The following is an 18,694-nucleotide window of genomic DNA, read 5'->3' on the forward strand; positions in this document are numbered from 1 at the left end:
GACTTTTTGGGGGACTATTTTTGGAACTAATAACATGGCATCTCATAGACTTGTGTTGAGTGTGAATCCTTTTTAAAAGTTTGATTTTAGAAAATAATATTTGAAGAGATACTAAAATTCAAATAAAATGACTTTGTAAAACAATATGTGATAGTGTTATTAGATATTTTCAATGGAAGTACTCCTTAATTTTTGTTATTGGGTAAAGTGTCTGTTCATACACACCTCTGCAGTGTGTTTGTGTGCACTCGTGCTTGACTCCTGGTGGTGGCATTGGACAGAAATCGTTAATAACAAATATGGCGAAGCGCCACCAAGATGGTAGGTAGCCAGCTAACGCCTCAAAACCACTGGTTCCCTGTACCAAAAACATACATCAATTTTAAATCTTGCCTTTTTGCACATTTTTTGTGTTGATGCCCCCATTGCTGTCTATTGATGTGATTAGATATCTTCAAGAGGTTGTTAGGCAGACCGTGGCCATAACACAGAGCTTTGCGTGATGCAGCCTTGAAGATTATTTTGGTAGGTGTTGTCCTGTTTTTGTGTGCTGCCAGTAAGGCCCTTGGGAGTAGACTATTTAATGGTCCTGGGTAAGTCGATGCTTCCTGCAATGAAATCAACAAGGTGGGACAGAACCATTTGGAGGGGCTGAGGTAGTTTTGTGGATCTCAAGGTGCTTTGCAGGTAGGGTGACACACTATGGAGTTATTTCTCACCATGGTAGAGAGCAGGCTGTATTGTGGGCCTCATTGGGGTGGTGGGGGTAAAGTAGAAGGGAATGGAGACACACATTTTCAATATATCCTAGGAACTTTGGAAAGAGGAAAGACCTACTCAGAGTTTGATCTGGGCCAAGACCAAATAAACAATGGAAACAATCTTGGAGTAGTCTAGCTTTTCCAGCAAAAACATATTCTAGCCGTTAGCCTACAGAGTAAAACTGAAGTATCATTTAAATAGGACCCATACATCAGCAATGAAATGATGAATCTGCTTAGTGGATCAGTGAAAGCTTTTTGTCGCCTGGACTATATATTGCAGCTTGTATGCTACAGTGGCTCAGGGGGTGGCAGTATGCACATTGTTTTGTGGTGCTTGGAAATATAGTGGAGAATCTTAAGGGAATAGGTTCAAGTATAGATATTCAACAGTGTTTGCACCATGGTATACATCAATGCAAGCACTTCAGCCTGGCAAAGATCTTTACAGGGCTCATTCCCACCTACCGGATAACTATATTTCCTTATTTTCTGCAATGCAACAAAACAGAGTAGTTTTACAACAAAGGGGACTAATGAAGTGAGCAAAACGGCAGAGAGCATCAAGAATTGCATTGATAAATCGCATAACAAACATGGTCCCACATAACAGACGCCAAACAACTTTTAAGTAAATTCTTTGTAATTTCGTCATTTTGGTTCCTTACAAAGAAAAGATAAGGGAAATGGGTATTAAAGCAGACCAATAAGGTTTCAACTGCTGGAAATAAACTGACATAACAGAGTAGAGATGAAAGATGAACCCAACAAGAACTGTGGGAGACATTTCGCCTTAAGATCAGAGGTCATATAATTTCCACACAACAAGGGGTCAGATAGTACAAGACTGCAAGATTATGTTATGGAGTTGTACATGCTTTTGATGTCCCGGCAGTGTAAAGGAAATACAGTATCGACCAGCCAGAAAGAAGACTAGGCACAATGTTTGATAAAAGTATAAATTAAATATTAACATAATCTTTTTTTGGAGCATATTGGGAGTCTCAGTGAATGCTGATTTTAGAAGCCTTATGTAGGAATTTGTATATGTATACAATGGTTAAAAATATTATTTTGAAAGCTCAGATGATGGGCAGGAATGTTGCTCCCTTCTACACAGTTGAAGATAATGTAATTAATTCTGTGGTATATATCTGTTGGATGTGAAACCGTCTTGATATAAAGTCTGACGGATACAGTGTAACAAAGGAATATCATTGCATTCATGACTCACAAGTGTGCATACATGTACATGATTGTTGCAGTTCTGAACGGGACTAGAGGGTTCAGAGACAGAAATGGTACTGGAGGTATTTCTGGGTTGTATGTGATTCCTTATGTTGCTATATTTAAATATACATATCTTCTCAGTGTACTAAAACTAATAATGAATGTTTTTAAAAGTTAGTTGAATCTTACTGGTGCTTCAAACGGAGTGAGGTCAAAACCATATGCATTCTCTTCCTTTAGCTCAATCAAGCTTGTTGGTGTAGCTTAGCTCACTCTTAATGGGTCTGGCACACAACACTTACAAACATTTATGTTTTTCTTAATCATAGTGTCACTTGTGCAATAAGTAGCAGCTTCATGTAGGATTTATTCTTCTACACACAGATGCCACCAAAACCCACTGTGTGTACAAAACTGAACACAAGCGGATTTATGATGCCTTTATCTTCAGAGCATCTACTTGGTGAAGTTTGTTAATCTTAGCAGTGAGTGCAAAGGAAAAGGGGGTTATGGCTTTCTTTCCACATGAAAGAGCTATATCACCCATACCTCCCTCTTTCTACCCAACTCCCTCTGTACCTCCACTGTAAAGAAACTCTGCGTTGCTGTGGGCATGATGGCAATGCTGACGACCTTTCTATGGCCCATGTGAGAATCCACTTTCACAATGCATGAAACTGATATTCATGCCTTTTCACCCTAAAACAATATAGTAACACAGGCCACACTGGTCCTACCATTTTTATAGCCCACACACAGCACCCTCCCACACAAATACAAGCCAACTTGATATCACAGTTAATTAATAAACAATACACTAGTCTGCACTATAAATCCAAGATATACTGGTACTGTTCAGAAATGCTAGTCCTCAACTGACACAAGTTACATTGGTCCCCACTATTAACAGCGACAGTGGTCCACTCTCTCACACACTAATAGACCACATTGGTCTCCTCAATCAATACAGTTCATACCAGTGCCCCCACCTGAAAGACTCCTGCAGGTCCTCCTCAACTGACAAAGGCCCCACTGTTCTTTCAACTGGCACAAGCCAGTCTGGTTGCCTGCTACACTAGCTATGCTAAAAACAGCCACAATAATCCCAGCCATGCTAGAACTAGCACAAATACCATCCATGCTAGCACCACATGATTTGCCACCAAGCGGGTCAAGCAACAATACCAGGCAAACAAACCTGACGCAATTTGACCATACTGTTTTACTCAGCAGCATAGGCATTTCTGGTATCCAACTGATTGCACACTGGTCCTCTCACAGATTTCAGTCACATTGGTCTCACTGTCTGACACAGGGAACACTGTTCACATACTGATTCAGGCCACATTGGTCCAACCAACATTACCGTTCCCACCTATAATGAAGATCACACTGACCTCAACAGCAAACATATGGGCCACATAGACACCCCCAACCAATACAGGCCACACGGTCCCCCAAATATATAGGCCAGACAGGCCATAAGACAATCACAACAGCATAGGACCAAAACCGATACAAGAATAACAGGCCCAACCGACCGGCCCTACACTGATACAGAGCACGCAAGCTCCAAACTCAGAGACCCAATATCGAAACAAGCCACACAGATCCAACGCCAAGATGGGCCACACACACCCAGCACAGATTCGAGCGACACAGGTTTTACACTGATACAACTCACTTATATCTCACAGGGGTACGGGACTTACAGGTACACACCAATTCGGGCCATATACGTCAGAAACAGACACAAGCCACACGGGTCCCCTGCTCACATCTTCAAAAACAAAGGCCTCTCAAGCAATAGAAACAATTTGCCATATTTAGGAACCCTTTAATTTTTACAGTAACAGGTAATTTTCTATCGTAATGTTTCTGCTATTAATTAAAAATGAATGAGCTTAAGTGATTTGCTTATTCAGGTACACCAAAGACCCCCACCACGCAGGTTCTGAGACAGGCTTCTCTAACTGAAGTCAATGTCCTGCTTGCAGTATAGAGGCCTAGTCTGCGACAGCTGGTGCCTGCAGCACTATATAGGTGTTTTTATCACTCAATTTAAATTACATTTCTACACCTGGTAATGTATTTAATATTTTGAGTGATTCTGTGACACATGGAGAGCACAGCGTGCAACCAAAAGATCACATGATCAAATGCTCAGTATGGCATATTCCACCTTCATCCTTCACAAAAAGTTTTTGAAAAAAAGGAGAGAGAGAACATCGAGTTACGTTATAAAAACCTCCAATTACGTGGCAATGGCCAGTTCAGTGTGTGGTATGTTTCACATAAATTGGCAATATTATTGCTAATATCCTATCAAACTTTAAATGTGATATCTTTAGTATTGTATGGCATTATATAAACCCCAGGTCCACGAAGATGCCCATTATGAGAAACTTTTAATTGCCCTCCGTTTTAATACATACAAAAGTGTATTTGTTACCTACCAGGTCTGTTCCTACACCGATTAACCTGAACCTGTTCCTATCTCCTGTACCCTATAATTCTCAACTCTGCTGGCGAATCCCTACTGATTTCTCCTTAGATTATCCCAGCAAGGGATCCACACTACAACACTACACCCGCTTGATAATGGTGTACTAGGGCAAATAAGTGTGTCTAGGCATACATTCTCGAATGCATGTTCCTCCAAATCACAAAGACACAATCAAGAATGCCACATTTTCCTGGACTGACACATCTGCATCCATTAACACTAACAACTACTTTGCTTATACAATAAGGAAGCCAATATATAGCCTTTTAATGTGGGAATAAAGATAAACAAGACATCCTCTAACTCCAGTTGCTAGTATCCTCTTCACATCACCCCCGAGCAGGGACTCGGCTGAGTATTACACTTTGGGGGGAAAAAACTTTTAGATCGTCACTTATCAGCATTGTAACCCCACATGGAGCCAGACAACAGTTTCGCATAGACAGTATCGCCCTTTCCACTACCAACTCCCTCCTCCCACAGTAAGAGATAAACCTGGAGAACAAAAATCCCTTATCACTTTCGAACTGAAACAATCCACTTCTAGAGCCAGGCTGTTTTAAACCTGCCCACTTAACCTTACGTACTGGCTTTTGGGAACACCCAAGAAGGAGCTTTTAAAGTAAAAAAAAAAAAAGGGGGGGGGGGGCATTTTGGTTGGGTTCCGCCCGGCACTGTGAGACTGAAACAATCTTAACATCTCAAACGTTTAATCCAAGGTTAAATAAAAAATAAGTGGCAATCTCCCTCCGGAACAGAGAGATTTGTAGAAGTTTCATAAAAAAAAAAAAAGACTACGACCGTCCAAAATGCTTTTGTTGCATTGCCGAGCAGCAGGCCTGGGGGCCCCTGGAGGGAGCCCTGTCCCTCAAGGCCTGCTCGGAGATACACAGGAGATAAGGCCCCATAGCGACACGGCAGAAAGGGCCTGGCTGGGCACATGCGAACCTCGCATTCCGGAGAAACAATCGCTAACCCAGCAGAGGAGCCCCTGAAAGGCTCGGTCAATGAATGGGGGAAGGTCGCCTGCTCTTTATCACGAGGGTAAACCTCACCCCGGCCAGTTTCTGACCTTTGACCCCGGCGGATTCTTCATTTACACACGAATAAAGGAATTCTTGCCTGGAGGGTAACCCTGGGCGCCCAGTTCCTAACTTTAGAAAGCGAGGCCTTATCTCCCTGTGTGTCCAGGCCCCGAACTGTGGCGCACATGAAAGTGCGTGGCTTGCACCAGCAGCGCGCGGCGCGTTACACTTCTGAGGCGAGCGCTAATCTCGGGCCCAGAGCTCCGCGCAGGCCGCATAAAAAGCACATCCTCGCACCCTGCTGCTAGCGCCGACCGGGGGAGCTTTGTGCGTCTGTGGGAGGAAAGAATGGCCATTTAATGCTTATTCTTCCGCTGTTTAGTATGTATAGCTACTGCCTTCCTCTGAGCCGCGAGACAAAGTCATTTTGGGTTCACAACAATTTACATCGAATACTTTCAAACTAAATAATTAGGCCAATAAAGAAGCTACTTCCATTGACTCCGGCTACAAAGTGATGCAACAAAAACATGCTTTGAAGGCGTTATTAGCCGTGTGTGTGTGCCAGTTAAAGCCAGGGGATTTGACATTTTATGTTTGCCTCCTGGAAACAGGCACACCGAGCGCCACTGAATATATTAGCCCCATCACAGATGTGTGCCCTGAACTCCCTTCCCCCTCTATTTTAATTAATTCCTGAAAAAAATGTCTCCTCTTCAATTTCGGAAACGACAAAACGAACCACTGCTCCAAAGACATGTCAATATTAGTCGAGCTCATTTCTAAGCCTACTGTCTTCAGCATATGCCCCTCCCCCCCGCTCCAGAGCCCAGCTGTACCCACGGCTTCCCAGTATCTACAGTATGATGACCTTCTGGTAAGAATTTTAAGGGTGCTGATATGAAAACTTTCTTTAAAACTATATGGTATGCCCAGGGCTTTAAGTGGGAGGAAAACAGGAGGGGCGGTGTCTCTCAAAGGGGCGTGGCTAATGTAATTAAGGGCGTGGCCTAAAACAAGTAAGCTAAAAATGTGTGTTTACTTAGCATAGTGTGCCACGCGACTTGCTGTTTCTGTAATTGGATCCAGATATACAATATACAAAAAGTAACATCATACCTACAACAAGTCAGGACTATTGACTTTGTCAATGGTTGTTAGTTGCATAAGATATTAGCAGCAACAATGGCTTGTTTAGAATACTGAAAAAGCTTCCACTCAAAGCCCTGGTGACACAAGGACAATGTTGCTGCTCCCGAGTTTCAAAAAGAACGAGAAAATGACATTTGTTAAAGGATTTCCCTTCCCCTACAACGCTCACCTGGCTTGATGTCATGCCATGACTTTTCCACTAGTGAGAAGTGAGCAGTGCACATCGATGTGCCCGCTGTCACTGCAGTCCGGAGACAAACGGACCGCCTGTGCCAGCGCACAACACAGAGCCCGATAGAGACCCGTTTCGAGGCCCCCTTAAAAAACTGCCGGTGCTCAGCACCGATGAGATCCGGCCCATTAAAGCCCTGGGTATGCCCAAGGAATAGGACTTGGAGCCAATCTGTATGATTCAAACGTACTTCTACTTCATGGCACAATGTTCCTAGTTGCAGAGTCTCCAAGTCGCCCTCGACATTTATAAGTCGTAAGCTGGAATGCCTCTGTGTGGAGTATCAGTTGAGAGGATGGGCTGAGCAGCAAGGAGGCTGCTCCTGGTGGGGCTCTGTGCCTGTGGCTCGCTCTAATCTGTAGACCTATTCTACATTTGGTTATGTACTTCTCTATGCTTGATACTTACCTGCAACTAAGAACTGTATCAATAAAGCATTCATCTTTTATACGACACCTCGACTACATGGACTTATTACAGTGTCCCAGTCATTTTGTTTCTGGGTTGTGCTGTCATACACTTATAAGCAGAACTGCAAATACTAAACTGCAATTTTTTTTTTTAAATGCAGGGCGTGGATATTTACTCATATCTTGTATAGAAAAACGTGAAATCTCAGCAGCTGGATTTTTTAAAAAGTTCAACCAATGATTTCTTCACCAATAGACTAGCTGCAAAAGGGAAACGATCGGAACAAACCGCCTCAGCCACACGTGATCAAACCACGCAAGCACAACCACGCTTGCCTAAACCACGCATATGCCTGAACCACGTATATGTGTGGTAAGCGATATGCGTTGTCTAGATGATCGGAATGGGCGGGCGCAGGAAGAGGAAGGATTGCCAGCGGACACAGTGAGGTCAATGAGGTATTGGAGATGTGGGGGGTAGTCGGTGACGTTGTTAGGGCTGGGGGAGGGGGCGGGGAAAGGGAAACAGGAGGGAGTGGGGTAATTTCAGGTCTTAGGGAGGGGCTGGAGGGGTAGTTTTTTGGCGATGGGGTCATTTTAGGGTTCAGCACGGGGGATTGGGATCAGGTTCGCTTTTTGGCCTTGGGGGCCGGTGCCAGGGTAGATCTTTGCCCAGGATGCATTTTAGGGCTTGTGGTAGATTTTTGCACAGGGGATGTTTTAGGGCTCAGGGCCGGGGTTGGGGGGGGGGGGTCGAGGCAGAGGTTGGGGGCTGGTTTCAAAGTAGATTTTTGCCCTGGGGGCATTTTAGGTATTGGGCCAGAGGTTGAGGTATATAGGTAAGTTTTAACCATGCATATGTCTTTGCCATACATGCCTTAAAAAATGCATATTTTGTTGTAAAAACATGCCTGGTAAAAGGCATATTCTTGAAGACTTGCGTGGTTATGAACGCGTTGAACCGGCATGCGTGGTTCCGTCACACAACTGCTGCAAAAATCCTGCCACTGGAGATAGTCATCAATAGACGCTTTCGTCTGAAAGACGTGATTAAAGTTTCTACTACACTGAAACCTAATCCACCTAGGAACTATAGGGGACCTCTTCTGTGCATGGATAGAGCTGAGAAAGTGAGACAACTAAACATCCACAGTGTGAATCAGGAAAGGACTACTTCAGTGTGGCCTATTCTGGGCTCAAAGTATACCTTAACCTGCATGAGAAGCGCCTCTTAAAGCAATGTTTGTTGAAAGCCTGACTGCTGAGCTTAGATGGTTCAACATTGGCAGCACATAAGTGTAAAGGACAATGTGGCGGCAGATACACACCACCCACCCCCAAAGACCTATGTTTCCATCTTTACCCTGTGTTTACAGTACAATTCTTGTCTTTTGATTTACTTTATAATATTCCTTGAGCATTATTTGGAGAGGACTGCACTGTAATTATATTTATATGCTTACTACGCCATGCAAGGCGAAGAAGTGATTTTTGGAAAGTAGCATACTACTTCTGAACACAAAGTGGATTAGTATAAGAAAAATAAGTCATTATTTTGAGCGGTGGACATGTTAGTTTGTTGGTTGATGGAATAGGATAAAGGGGGATAGAGGAAGGAAGAATCTAGAAAGTGTTACTTGGGAGATCATAGTTGTAAAATGAGGTTTAGGATGAATCAAAGGAGGGGTAGGGAAATAATCTATAGAGGATTAATAAGGAGATCATAGGAGTAAAATTAGGTTTTAGATAAGTTCGAGGAGGGAAGAGTCTAATAGGGTTATTAGAGAGATCACAGATATACAATAAGGTGGATGAGTAGGGAACTGGAGAAAGTTGAAGGGTTTTCCCCTCTTATAATGGGAGTAAATAATAAATATATAGATACATAACTTCATAGAAGGGAATACATGTATATGGAAAACAATAGACAGATAGTTTTGTATTTATATAATCCTAAATGTACAAGTATGGATAACTAGTTAAGAGACTCAGACTTTCAAGTGTTGCTGTATGTAAAGCTAATTTATGCATTTATTATATATATTTATTTTTGGAAGAAAATGTAGAAACTATTAGAATATAAAGATCTGCTAATCAAAGTTAGGCATTTTCCTGTAGAATCCAAAACTCCGGACCACCTGACTGAATCATCCAGTACTTTAAATGGGGTAGTACTTTCTGGTATGGAGTACTGGCGTTTTTTTATTTTGAGAGGAAAAGGACCGGCACGTCTCAAGAGAAATGCTATACTTTTGAATTGGAGAGTACCGGCCCTCCTCAGAAACAAGCAGGTATTTCTCACCTAAGTGGCTCTAGAAAGACCCTAGAGACCAATGTGCTGTTTGCTAAGCCCTACTTCTCATAGGAAGGGAGAAGCATTACCCAATGGGTGCAGCCACTCCCTCGCGAGGGAGCAGAGCTCTGCGGGTCCGCGCTGTGACTTCATCACGCAGCGTCCTGCAGCCACTGCAGGATCTATTTAGGCCTCTTAGAAGTGCCCAGTGGATTGAGGTTGAGAGACCCAGCACACTCGAGTCCCAGTTTCCGGGCTCTTACTTAATCACAGTGCTGCTCCTTCCCGTATGTTTCTGTAACCAGCATGGCCCAAACAAGCCCAAAGATTAATAGGACACAGGTAGGTACAATTCACTTCTCATTTCTAGTTGTGCATGTCTGGGTTTCCCTTATTAGATATTCCATTTACCCACTAACATGAATGAGATGCTCAAATAATCCATGGACAATCAAAGTAGGAAGACCTAACACAGACACCCACAACACAGTTTCACAACATTGATATGTTTAACACAAGTACAATGCAGCCCAAAAGAAAGCAACCATATCTCGAAGAAAAACAGTGCCAGACACCCTAACCAGATAGAACAACGGAAACAGTCCGGCCTGGAAGCAAGTATTTTTTATATTAGTTACACTGCGTTCTTGACAGCTCTTGGGAAATGTAACTGTGTATCGGGCTTGACTTATGATGGCAAAAACTGCAATGGCATCAAACTGCAGAACATATGGTTCTACTACAAACTGAACCTCAGACCCGTTCACCTTCTTGGGGACAATTTGAAGTTCAAGATTCACTTTAAAAAATATTTCTAGCTCAGTGTGAGGGCTACAAAATGTAATTGTAATTGCATTTATAGCTCAAGACTTGTATTGAGCTTTGGCTCTGAAGGCCATTCTCTAGCCTATTATATTTGGTAGAATGTGGTGTGCTTGTCCGGTTCAAAGACCAGGAGATGCTCCAGGATCTAATATGAGCTACTACAGGCAAAATAAAATAGGATGTCCTGGTCTCGGATGATGTTGTCACCCTTCACAGAGAGAAAATGGTTCTCTATGCTCCTCCCTTTTCCCGTGGGATCAAAGTGAGTGAAAGCAGAAAAAGAAGGGCACTGGGAGGTTGCGCCTTGCGTGGGGTGCTCTGATTTGGAGATGCGAGCCAGAGGGCCCCTTAGTGCTGGGGGAAAAGTAACTAGTATAACTGAGAACTTTGAATGTCAATATTAAAAATGTGTTATTGAATTTTCAATTTTAATATGTATTGTTTAGTCATGTTTATGAATGTTGATAATTAAACATGGCCGTTTTACACCCACCCTTTCTCTGATATGTGATTTTGATGGTGGGTTATACCAACTGTCTTGGCGGGCGGGGAGCATGCTGGGGGGTCCGGGCCCTATGCTAAGCGCGAGGCTCAAGGAACGCGCACTTAGGCCTGGCCTCCCGGCTCCTCGCCACGCCCAGGGTAAAGTAGGCGGCCGGCTCGCCCCGTGGGCGGCCGGCCTGGATTCATTTCCGGGTCACGGGTGACGCACGTCCGGTCCTGGAGAGAGCGGATACTCTGGCCTATTTAGGTTCTGGGAGTTGTGGTTCCGGTCTCTTTCCTCTCCTGAGCCGGACGGGCGGACCCTACACTGCGCCCATTTAGTTTTAACTCCCACCCACCCGTTCCTTAGATCAGTAGTTTAAGGGAGGCGTTTTGCGGTAAAGAGGCCTTAGAACATTGACATGGACTTAAGAGTGAACAGGAGTCCTTCCTGCGTACTCCCTAGGCCAGCACTGAGGGGAGAGACGGTAAGCTCTCCGCAGGGAGAATGTGGCCACCGGCTGGGGAGGCAAGGGCGCCAGGTTACGAGCCTCCTAGGATCCTGGGCAGCCTGGTGGTCGAGGGGTGGGCCCGGGATATGGCGGACAAGGACCAGAGGGCAGGGGCCCATCACTCAAGGACGCAGGTGGGTTGCGCCTTGCGTGGGGTGCTCCGATTTGGAGATACGAGCCAGAGGGCCCCTTAGTGCTGGGGGAAAAGTAACTAGTATAACTGAGAACTTTGAATGTCAATATTAAAAATGTGTTATTGAATTTTCAATTTTAATATGTATTGTTTATTCATGTTTATAAATGTTGATAATTTAACATGGCCGTTTTACACCCACCCTTTCTCTGATATGGGATTTTGATGGTGGGTTGTACCAACTGTCTTGGCGGGCGGGGAGCATGCTGGGGGGGTCCGGGCCCTAATACCGTAAATTGTGTAGGCTAGGTTTCACCTTTATTTGATTTTTTGAATTATCTTTGCAAAGACGATTTTTTTTTCAGCTCCCAAGTAGGATCTATCTAGTCTTATGCTTTAAACAATACATGTGATATAAAAAAAAACAGCAGAGGCCTAAAGTTTTGCTCTTTGTATTTTAAAGTACTTACAAACTTGCCTTTAGAGTCTAAACATGCTGTGTGGGATATTAATAACCATTTGCAAGGTAGGCTGCACTGCTTTTTCTGTAGCATTAGTGAGAATACAATGGCACACTACGACACTACAACCCTCAAACAAGAAACTTAAAGAGCGAATTATTTAGGCATGCTATAAATGTATTTTTCTGGCAACCTTTGCTCACGCTGTGCTTTTTCAAAAACGTTTTTTTTTTCATTTTACATAAAATACGAGTTGAATCTGGGCATAGGCATTCTGTGAAAAACAGACCTGAAACTATACTGAAGCTTTTGCCCTTTGTAAGGTTAAATGGATGAGGGGACACATTTGAAGGAAACAGGAAACACTTAGTGCAGCATGTAAATAAACGTGAATCTAGGACCAGAGCCGATTTGGCATTCCAGAGACCATTTTCGGAAGGAAGCAAGAAACCTGGAAACTTACTTGCTAGTACGAGGTGTGCTTTTTGACTCAGTAGAGCACCATACTTATTCAACGCCAGACACTGGTAGTACCCTTCGTCGGAATGCTCGCCTCGCTTGCCTTCCACCTCACGGATATACAAGGAGCCATTGGACAAACTGTAGATTCGCTCATTCTCAGAAACTTTCTGTCCATTTTTCAGCCACGTTACAGTAACTGGAGCTTCTCCATGGGCCTGGCAGTCTAAAACCACAGAATCCTTCCTTGGAACAGTAACATCCTGAGGCTCTTTCACAAAAAACAGCTCATTAAAACAGCACACTCCTAGGGAAGAGAAGAACAAGTGTGTTTAGCTGTCAATCATAAGAACCACGCACAAGTTACCATTCAAGTTGTCTGCAACATAATTCAAATACATAGGGCTGCTCTGGGAACCAATCACTTTAAATCACAGTACTTCCTTGTGTATAAGTAGGGGGGGGGGGCTTCTCTACTCTATATATTTACAATATGTATATAGTGCTTACCTCTACAGTAAGCAGGTAAACGCTTTAAAGAGAGTGAAGCACAGCATAGGCAGTGTGTGGAGTCATTTTCATCAAGAGTGTGAACTTGCAATTTTATTTTAATTTGGTAGAAGATCAAAGTGTCGATATTAGGTGTGCAGATGCTGATGGTGAGAAAAGGGTGAGTGTTTTCAGTGTGGCTTGAAGGCTGCGATTGAAGCAATGGAAGAATTGTGAGTTAAGACAGGTGGATGACATCTGTTTGAACTTGGTGAATATAGCCAGGGGCATGTTTAGTAAGAGGGCTTACCTTGAAATAGATTTAACACCAGATGGTGGGTGCAGAGGGCAAACTTGGAGGGGAAGATGAGTTGGTTGTAACCGGAGGGTGAACAACTTAATATTGGTGTAGAGTGGGTGAGTACTGAAGATGAGAACACGATTGACAGGGTATTGTGTAGGTGTGTGGGTAAGGTAAGAGTATCCGAGAGAGACCGAATGTCTGACAGAACTTGTGAAAATAGGGTGTTCTGATTTAATAAGCTTCAAGTTAAGTCACAAAAAATGGCATAAGTGAATTGTGATGCTCCACCATGGAGCTAAGATTGTCAAAGACTGTTTGAATTGGGCCAGGTTGGCAATACCTAACAATTATACGATCTATGAAGTGGGCCTCAACTTAAACAATAAGATGATTAAAATAAGCATTGGACAGGTGTAATAGGATGAGATGTGACAGATTTGTTGATGAGGAGATCAAATCCTAAGTCTTTTCGGGGAGGTGTGGAGAGAGAATATGTCTTACTCAATATATAGGGCTGCTGGTGTTGTACAAAAAGTGAAATATATCCAAATTTCAGGGATGGCCATGAAGTGTAATGGACAGATGGGGGATTCAAAGTGTTCTGTAATGGTCCTTGGCATTGTTGGGTGAAGGAGGACAGCGGGGGAGGGCGGAGGTTGAGAGCCACTTCTCACACCTTAGAAGATAATGTGGAGGTTGGCCACCAGAGTCTGAAAAAAGACCTGAGCAGCCAGCGATGGGTGCATTGAAGTTATGCTTTGGATACTTTTGGACAGCTTCATGGGCATGCCTGTGGATTTTGGTAGATGCTGGAGAGTGGGAGGACTGTCTAATCAGATGTGTTCTGCAGCAGTTTCCTCTCTGGAAAGAATAGGCCAGAGAGATACCAATGGAGAGCTGGTTCCAGAATCTCAGGGTGTACACTGAAGTCTTGCTTTGAGGTCTCTTGCCGTTGTACTAACGGCTATTGGGTTTTGCCAGGATCTCACTCTTAGTTTTGCTAGTTTGTTTTGTTCAGAGAGGTTATCTATCTTTTTGTCATCAGATCTTTAAAGCTGGTGTCTATTTGTTGAAACACAATGTTGTCTGGCTAGATAACATTTGTATTTGGTATTTAATTAGTGAACTTCTGAGTTCAATGCTCCTTTATGGGGTTGAAGGTTGAGTCGGATAAGCCTGTAAGCAGGGTATGGCCCATGTCAACGCGATAGAGGAGGATGTTGAACAAGGACTAAAACGATGGCCATAAGGTTTGGTGCAGAACAAAAGTGTTTGACCATGCACAGGAGAATGAGCTGATATAAAGTGGATGTCAACGGGAGAGATATGATGCAGGGTACTAGGGTGAAGGCCAAGTCTTTTAAGGCCCTAGCGGAAGGTCAGACATGAACACCTGTGTGCGTCTTGATATACGCATATCGTTTATCACAATGAGACGAAGCACGATCTTACACATTAGATTTAATCAACTAAAGTATTTAGAAAACAGAATAGTAACTCTTGGAAATGAGCAAGAGGGGACCGATACAGTAGGAATCGAGACGGACAGCCAGAACTTCATTTTTATTACTATTTAATATGGTCGTTCAGGCTAAAAAAACATGAAGATGGTTCAGTGGGCCAAAACCAGAATCAGCACCTTGCTTGGCAACGGTGCAAAAGGTGAGTTAAATCCCTGTGCTCCTGCTGCTCTCTCTGAACCTTCGATATGTTAGTCATCTCTGTGATTTAATTTACTATCACTGATTCAGACATAAACTTTACACATTCTAAGGAGAAGTGCACCCCCACCCATCCACTTGAAGTGGGTGGCTCAGTGGAGCTTAGGTCATTTTGTCGTGCACCTCAAAGACTCAATGGACGCAGCACAAATGGGAGACTGGGGGGGCTTTTCTTATGGCTTCGATGTCCCACCCAAGCCCTCCTTTTCAGATACTACACACAGCAATAAACGCCCATTCACAGAGCCATAATAGCCCCATAAAAGCCACACGGTGGAAATATCACATTTTCAACCAGCTGCAACTGCCAGGGTCGAAAACTGCCCTTTAAGAATAAATGACAAACTTCCTGCCAATGAGGAAAGGTGATTGCAAAAAATATGTATATATATTTTTTTTAACTACTGATGAGAACTGAATGAGTTCTATGACCATCGTGGGGGTGAGGCACGTTGTAGAAGCCGCTTGCTAATTTTACAAGCTTGTCAAAAAGATGTAGAACAGGGAAAGTCATAAAAGGCTGATTTTACAAGAAATCATTAGCAGGAGCCTGCGTTTGTGAAGAGGTCCGTTTATGTGGCCGTTTTAGTGTTTTAAGATATTTTGCAGTAATTCCCTCGTGGTTACTTTGCCCTCTGGGGAGGGGCGGCGGGCTGGTGGCTCCATTTCAGTCTCACTGGGCACTGTTTACCTCAAGCAGGCCTTTCCGAAGCGCAAGCCGGGCGGCCACCGCATCGGGACCTGTGGGGAGCACAGGGATTAGCCAGTCTTCCTTCCAACTTGTGTATTGCCCTCGTTTTCAGAAATGCGTAACTAATGGGCTGCTTACAGTCCAATGGGAGGGAGAGGTTTAATTGCCCAATACACATCTCTCAGGCTCCGTTTCGGAAACCACATGACTAGCTCGCAGTAAGTAGAAATGATACTGCTTCCAATAGAAGTGGTACCCTCCAGTCAGAATTTAGTGTATAGCTGAGCTTGTATGTATTCCCATACTATTAACAATTGTTATGGATATCCGACTTTATACCATGCAACAACCCCGGCAGAATCACAAAATTCGAGTTGGCAAGCCAAGATCACACCTCGGGAATAGACTATTGGTTCAACAGCTGGGCTCGAACTCATTCCAAAAATACTTACTAACCAAATCGTTTCACACGGAGCCTCGGGCTACATGTGTTTCTGTGCATTTAAGAATCACAACTCTTTCACCAGCCTCCCGAAGACACTGAGGCGCATTATGCATACGTACTTCTGTGACAATAATCATCAGTTCAATGCATCGCATTATAAAACAGTCCACAACTGTACACCACTAGTTGCACAATGCAAGGAATCACAAAAAGGTGTTTTTTTTAATTTATTTGTATTATAGAGCATCACATTTAATGTTTAGACCAAGAGCATAGTGTTTCCTCATTTGTTTCTCAACAGACTCTAAAAACAGGTTGTGGGAGGAGAGGTACACTGCCTTATTAAAATGCATTCGAAACAAATGGACTTGAGTTGTTACATTGGCACTGACCCATGCACCTGCAATGGGCCAATCTCCTAATTTACATAGCGAACACAGGGTTCAAATCTTTTTCTTGGCGCCCCAGCTTTAATTGTTAAAGGCAGCATAACACTAACAGGTCTTCAACATTCCTTATTCACAAACTAGCCCCAGATCTCATTAAAGTTAGACACAACAGATCTCCGACTGAACATGGGACAACAGAAAGTAGTCCGAGCATCAACCAATCCGTCATATTCTAGTTGCACACTCCCTTTGCTGCAACACATGCTTCATTTGCAACTACTTGCAGATCTCAAACGCACGAGCTCTACAGAACTAAGTGAAAATTGCAAAAACTAAGAACTAAGTGACCAAAAGGATGACCGCAATACAGCCACAAAGTTATTTAATAATAAAAAAGTAACATCGCTGATTCGATGAAATGCAGCAACAGCCTTTGGGTAGAGGGGGCATGTGCTCCCATCACATGGCTCAAACCAAGCTACCGCCAACCAACATGGAAGAGGCAATGCAAAGCTTTTGACCTAAACGTGAAGACTGTAAGGGGTGAGAGGGGAGAAGTTGGGTGCACGAGCACTCAAACTACTTCAACACTTTAAAAGAGAGGGTAACAAGCATGCTGTTTACAGTGGGATGGTCTGAAAATACAACCAAGTTTTCAATTTATGGCAGAAACGCTTACATTGAAAGGGCCATAAACAGCTGGAGGGTTCGAGTAGGAGTACCAAACCACGCGTGCCAGTGGTACTTTAAGCAACAAAGCATTGCCATCGCTAGAAACAGTTCAACCACACACTGACATGCGTCTACTGCTGGATCAAAACAAGCATGCCACGAAAATAAGATCAATGCATTCTTGGATTACATTACAGTGCAGAAAATAACTCTAAAAACTGTCACTGGCGAGTAAGAATAAATCCGAAGAGCAAATTCAGAAGCAATCAAATGACTGGAGCTGAGATATATAATGCGCCCACGAGGGCCTTGAAATCAAAAACAGATGCACAGACCAGCCCGGGCCACTTCCAGACATTTCAACGAGACCCTAAAATGCTCCGGATGTTTGGGGGTTTTCGAGTTATCATACTGTGTGGAATATCTTCTTTCCTGGAAGAAGAGGGTAGGAGACTGCGCGGGATCCGTTGCAGACGAGTATACTGAGGAGCCGAGGGGGAGTTGGGGCAGCGAGCACCACAAGCACTGGACAGCAAGGGGGCTATTGGGAAGGCTCTTGGCGGAGAACCCTGGCTCGTGGTTCAAGCTCAGGATGGAGTGCCTCCTTGGACACAGCCATCAGGGTCTCCGCCGTAGGATGCTCCGTCCAGGACGTCAGAATGGAAAGCACATTTCCCGTGGCTGCAGGAGACGCACGCTGCACGGATTGTGCACGAGGCACTGGCAGTGGGTTCCCTATCTCTGGAGTTGCACTGGATTCCTGTTATCTGTTGGAGCTTGCAAAAGATACGCATTGCATGGGTTTTGCACGGGATCTCCATTCTCGCGGGGATGCATGGGTTCTCCGTCCTCGGCACGAGGACGCATTCCCTGGCTTGTGCCCGGTAGCTATATTATTTGGTGCTTGCACGGGAGTTGTATGCATTATATGAGGGTGACGGGTATCTGGGATAGACATGGGCGCACATGCCCTGTGTTTGTAGCTGCGTTGCACGGGGGTGGGTCGGCGCGGGGGCTCGCTCTGAGGCGTCTGCACCTGGTTTCACATTGTCTGCCGCCAGCGCGACGTCAGGGGGCTGTATCTGAGGATACGTTTACTTGGGTATTTCCGGTCGCGAACCTGAAGCATGCACGGCCCGGTGGCACTCTCTGCCTTTGCCCTCCACCCAAACAGCAAACTTTGCTGCCCGCACTCCTCACCTGACAGCAGAAGGCACACCCCGAAGGTTCGGCCGCACGCTTGTCGCCTGAGGTCCGCCATTTACCGGGCTCCTGTTCGCATGCCCTGCCCGACACATCCAGCTCCCCCAGCTCCAGCCTGTGCTCTGCTGGCCTCTCTCGGGCTCCCCTGGGGACTCTTTCCCCCTCCGCACTCCGGCGCATGGACAGCAGGAGCGATCAATTGGGGCGGAGGGAGCAGGGTGGGGAGGGGGCTGCCGCTGGCCGGGACTTCTTTCCCCTTTGACCCCTGAGAAACGGGTGGGGGAAGGGCTGAGTCCTG

At 44.5% G+C, this 18,694-nt stretch overlaps 1 protein-coding gene across 1 annotated transcript in view; it reads right to left on the bottom strand.

Annotated features, from left to right (window-relative positions):
- PRTG (protogenin) overlaps positions 1-18,454 on the bottom strand; it is a 179,280-nt gene extending 160,826 nt beyond the window's left edge. Inside the window, exons 1-2 of the mRNA XM_086959017.1 lie at positions 18,394-18,454; positions 12,487-12,789 (exon numbers count right to left, since the gene is read on the bottom strand). Of these exons, the coding sequence (XP_086815143.1) occupies positions 12,487-12,789; positions 18,394-18,454 (364 nt within the window). The remainder of the gene's footprint in view (positions 1-12,486; positions 12,790-18,393) is intronic.
- Between the last annotated feature and the right edge of the window lie 240 nt (positions 18,455-18,694).

Source organism: Lissotriton vulgaris, chromosome 2_1, assembly GCF_964263255.1.
Source record: "Lissotriton vulgaris chromosome 2_1, aLisVul1.2, whole genome shotgun sequence".
NCBI lineage: Eukaryota > Metazoa > Chordata > Amphibia > Caudata > Salamandridae > Lissotriton > Lissotriton vulgaris.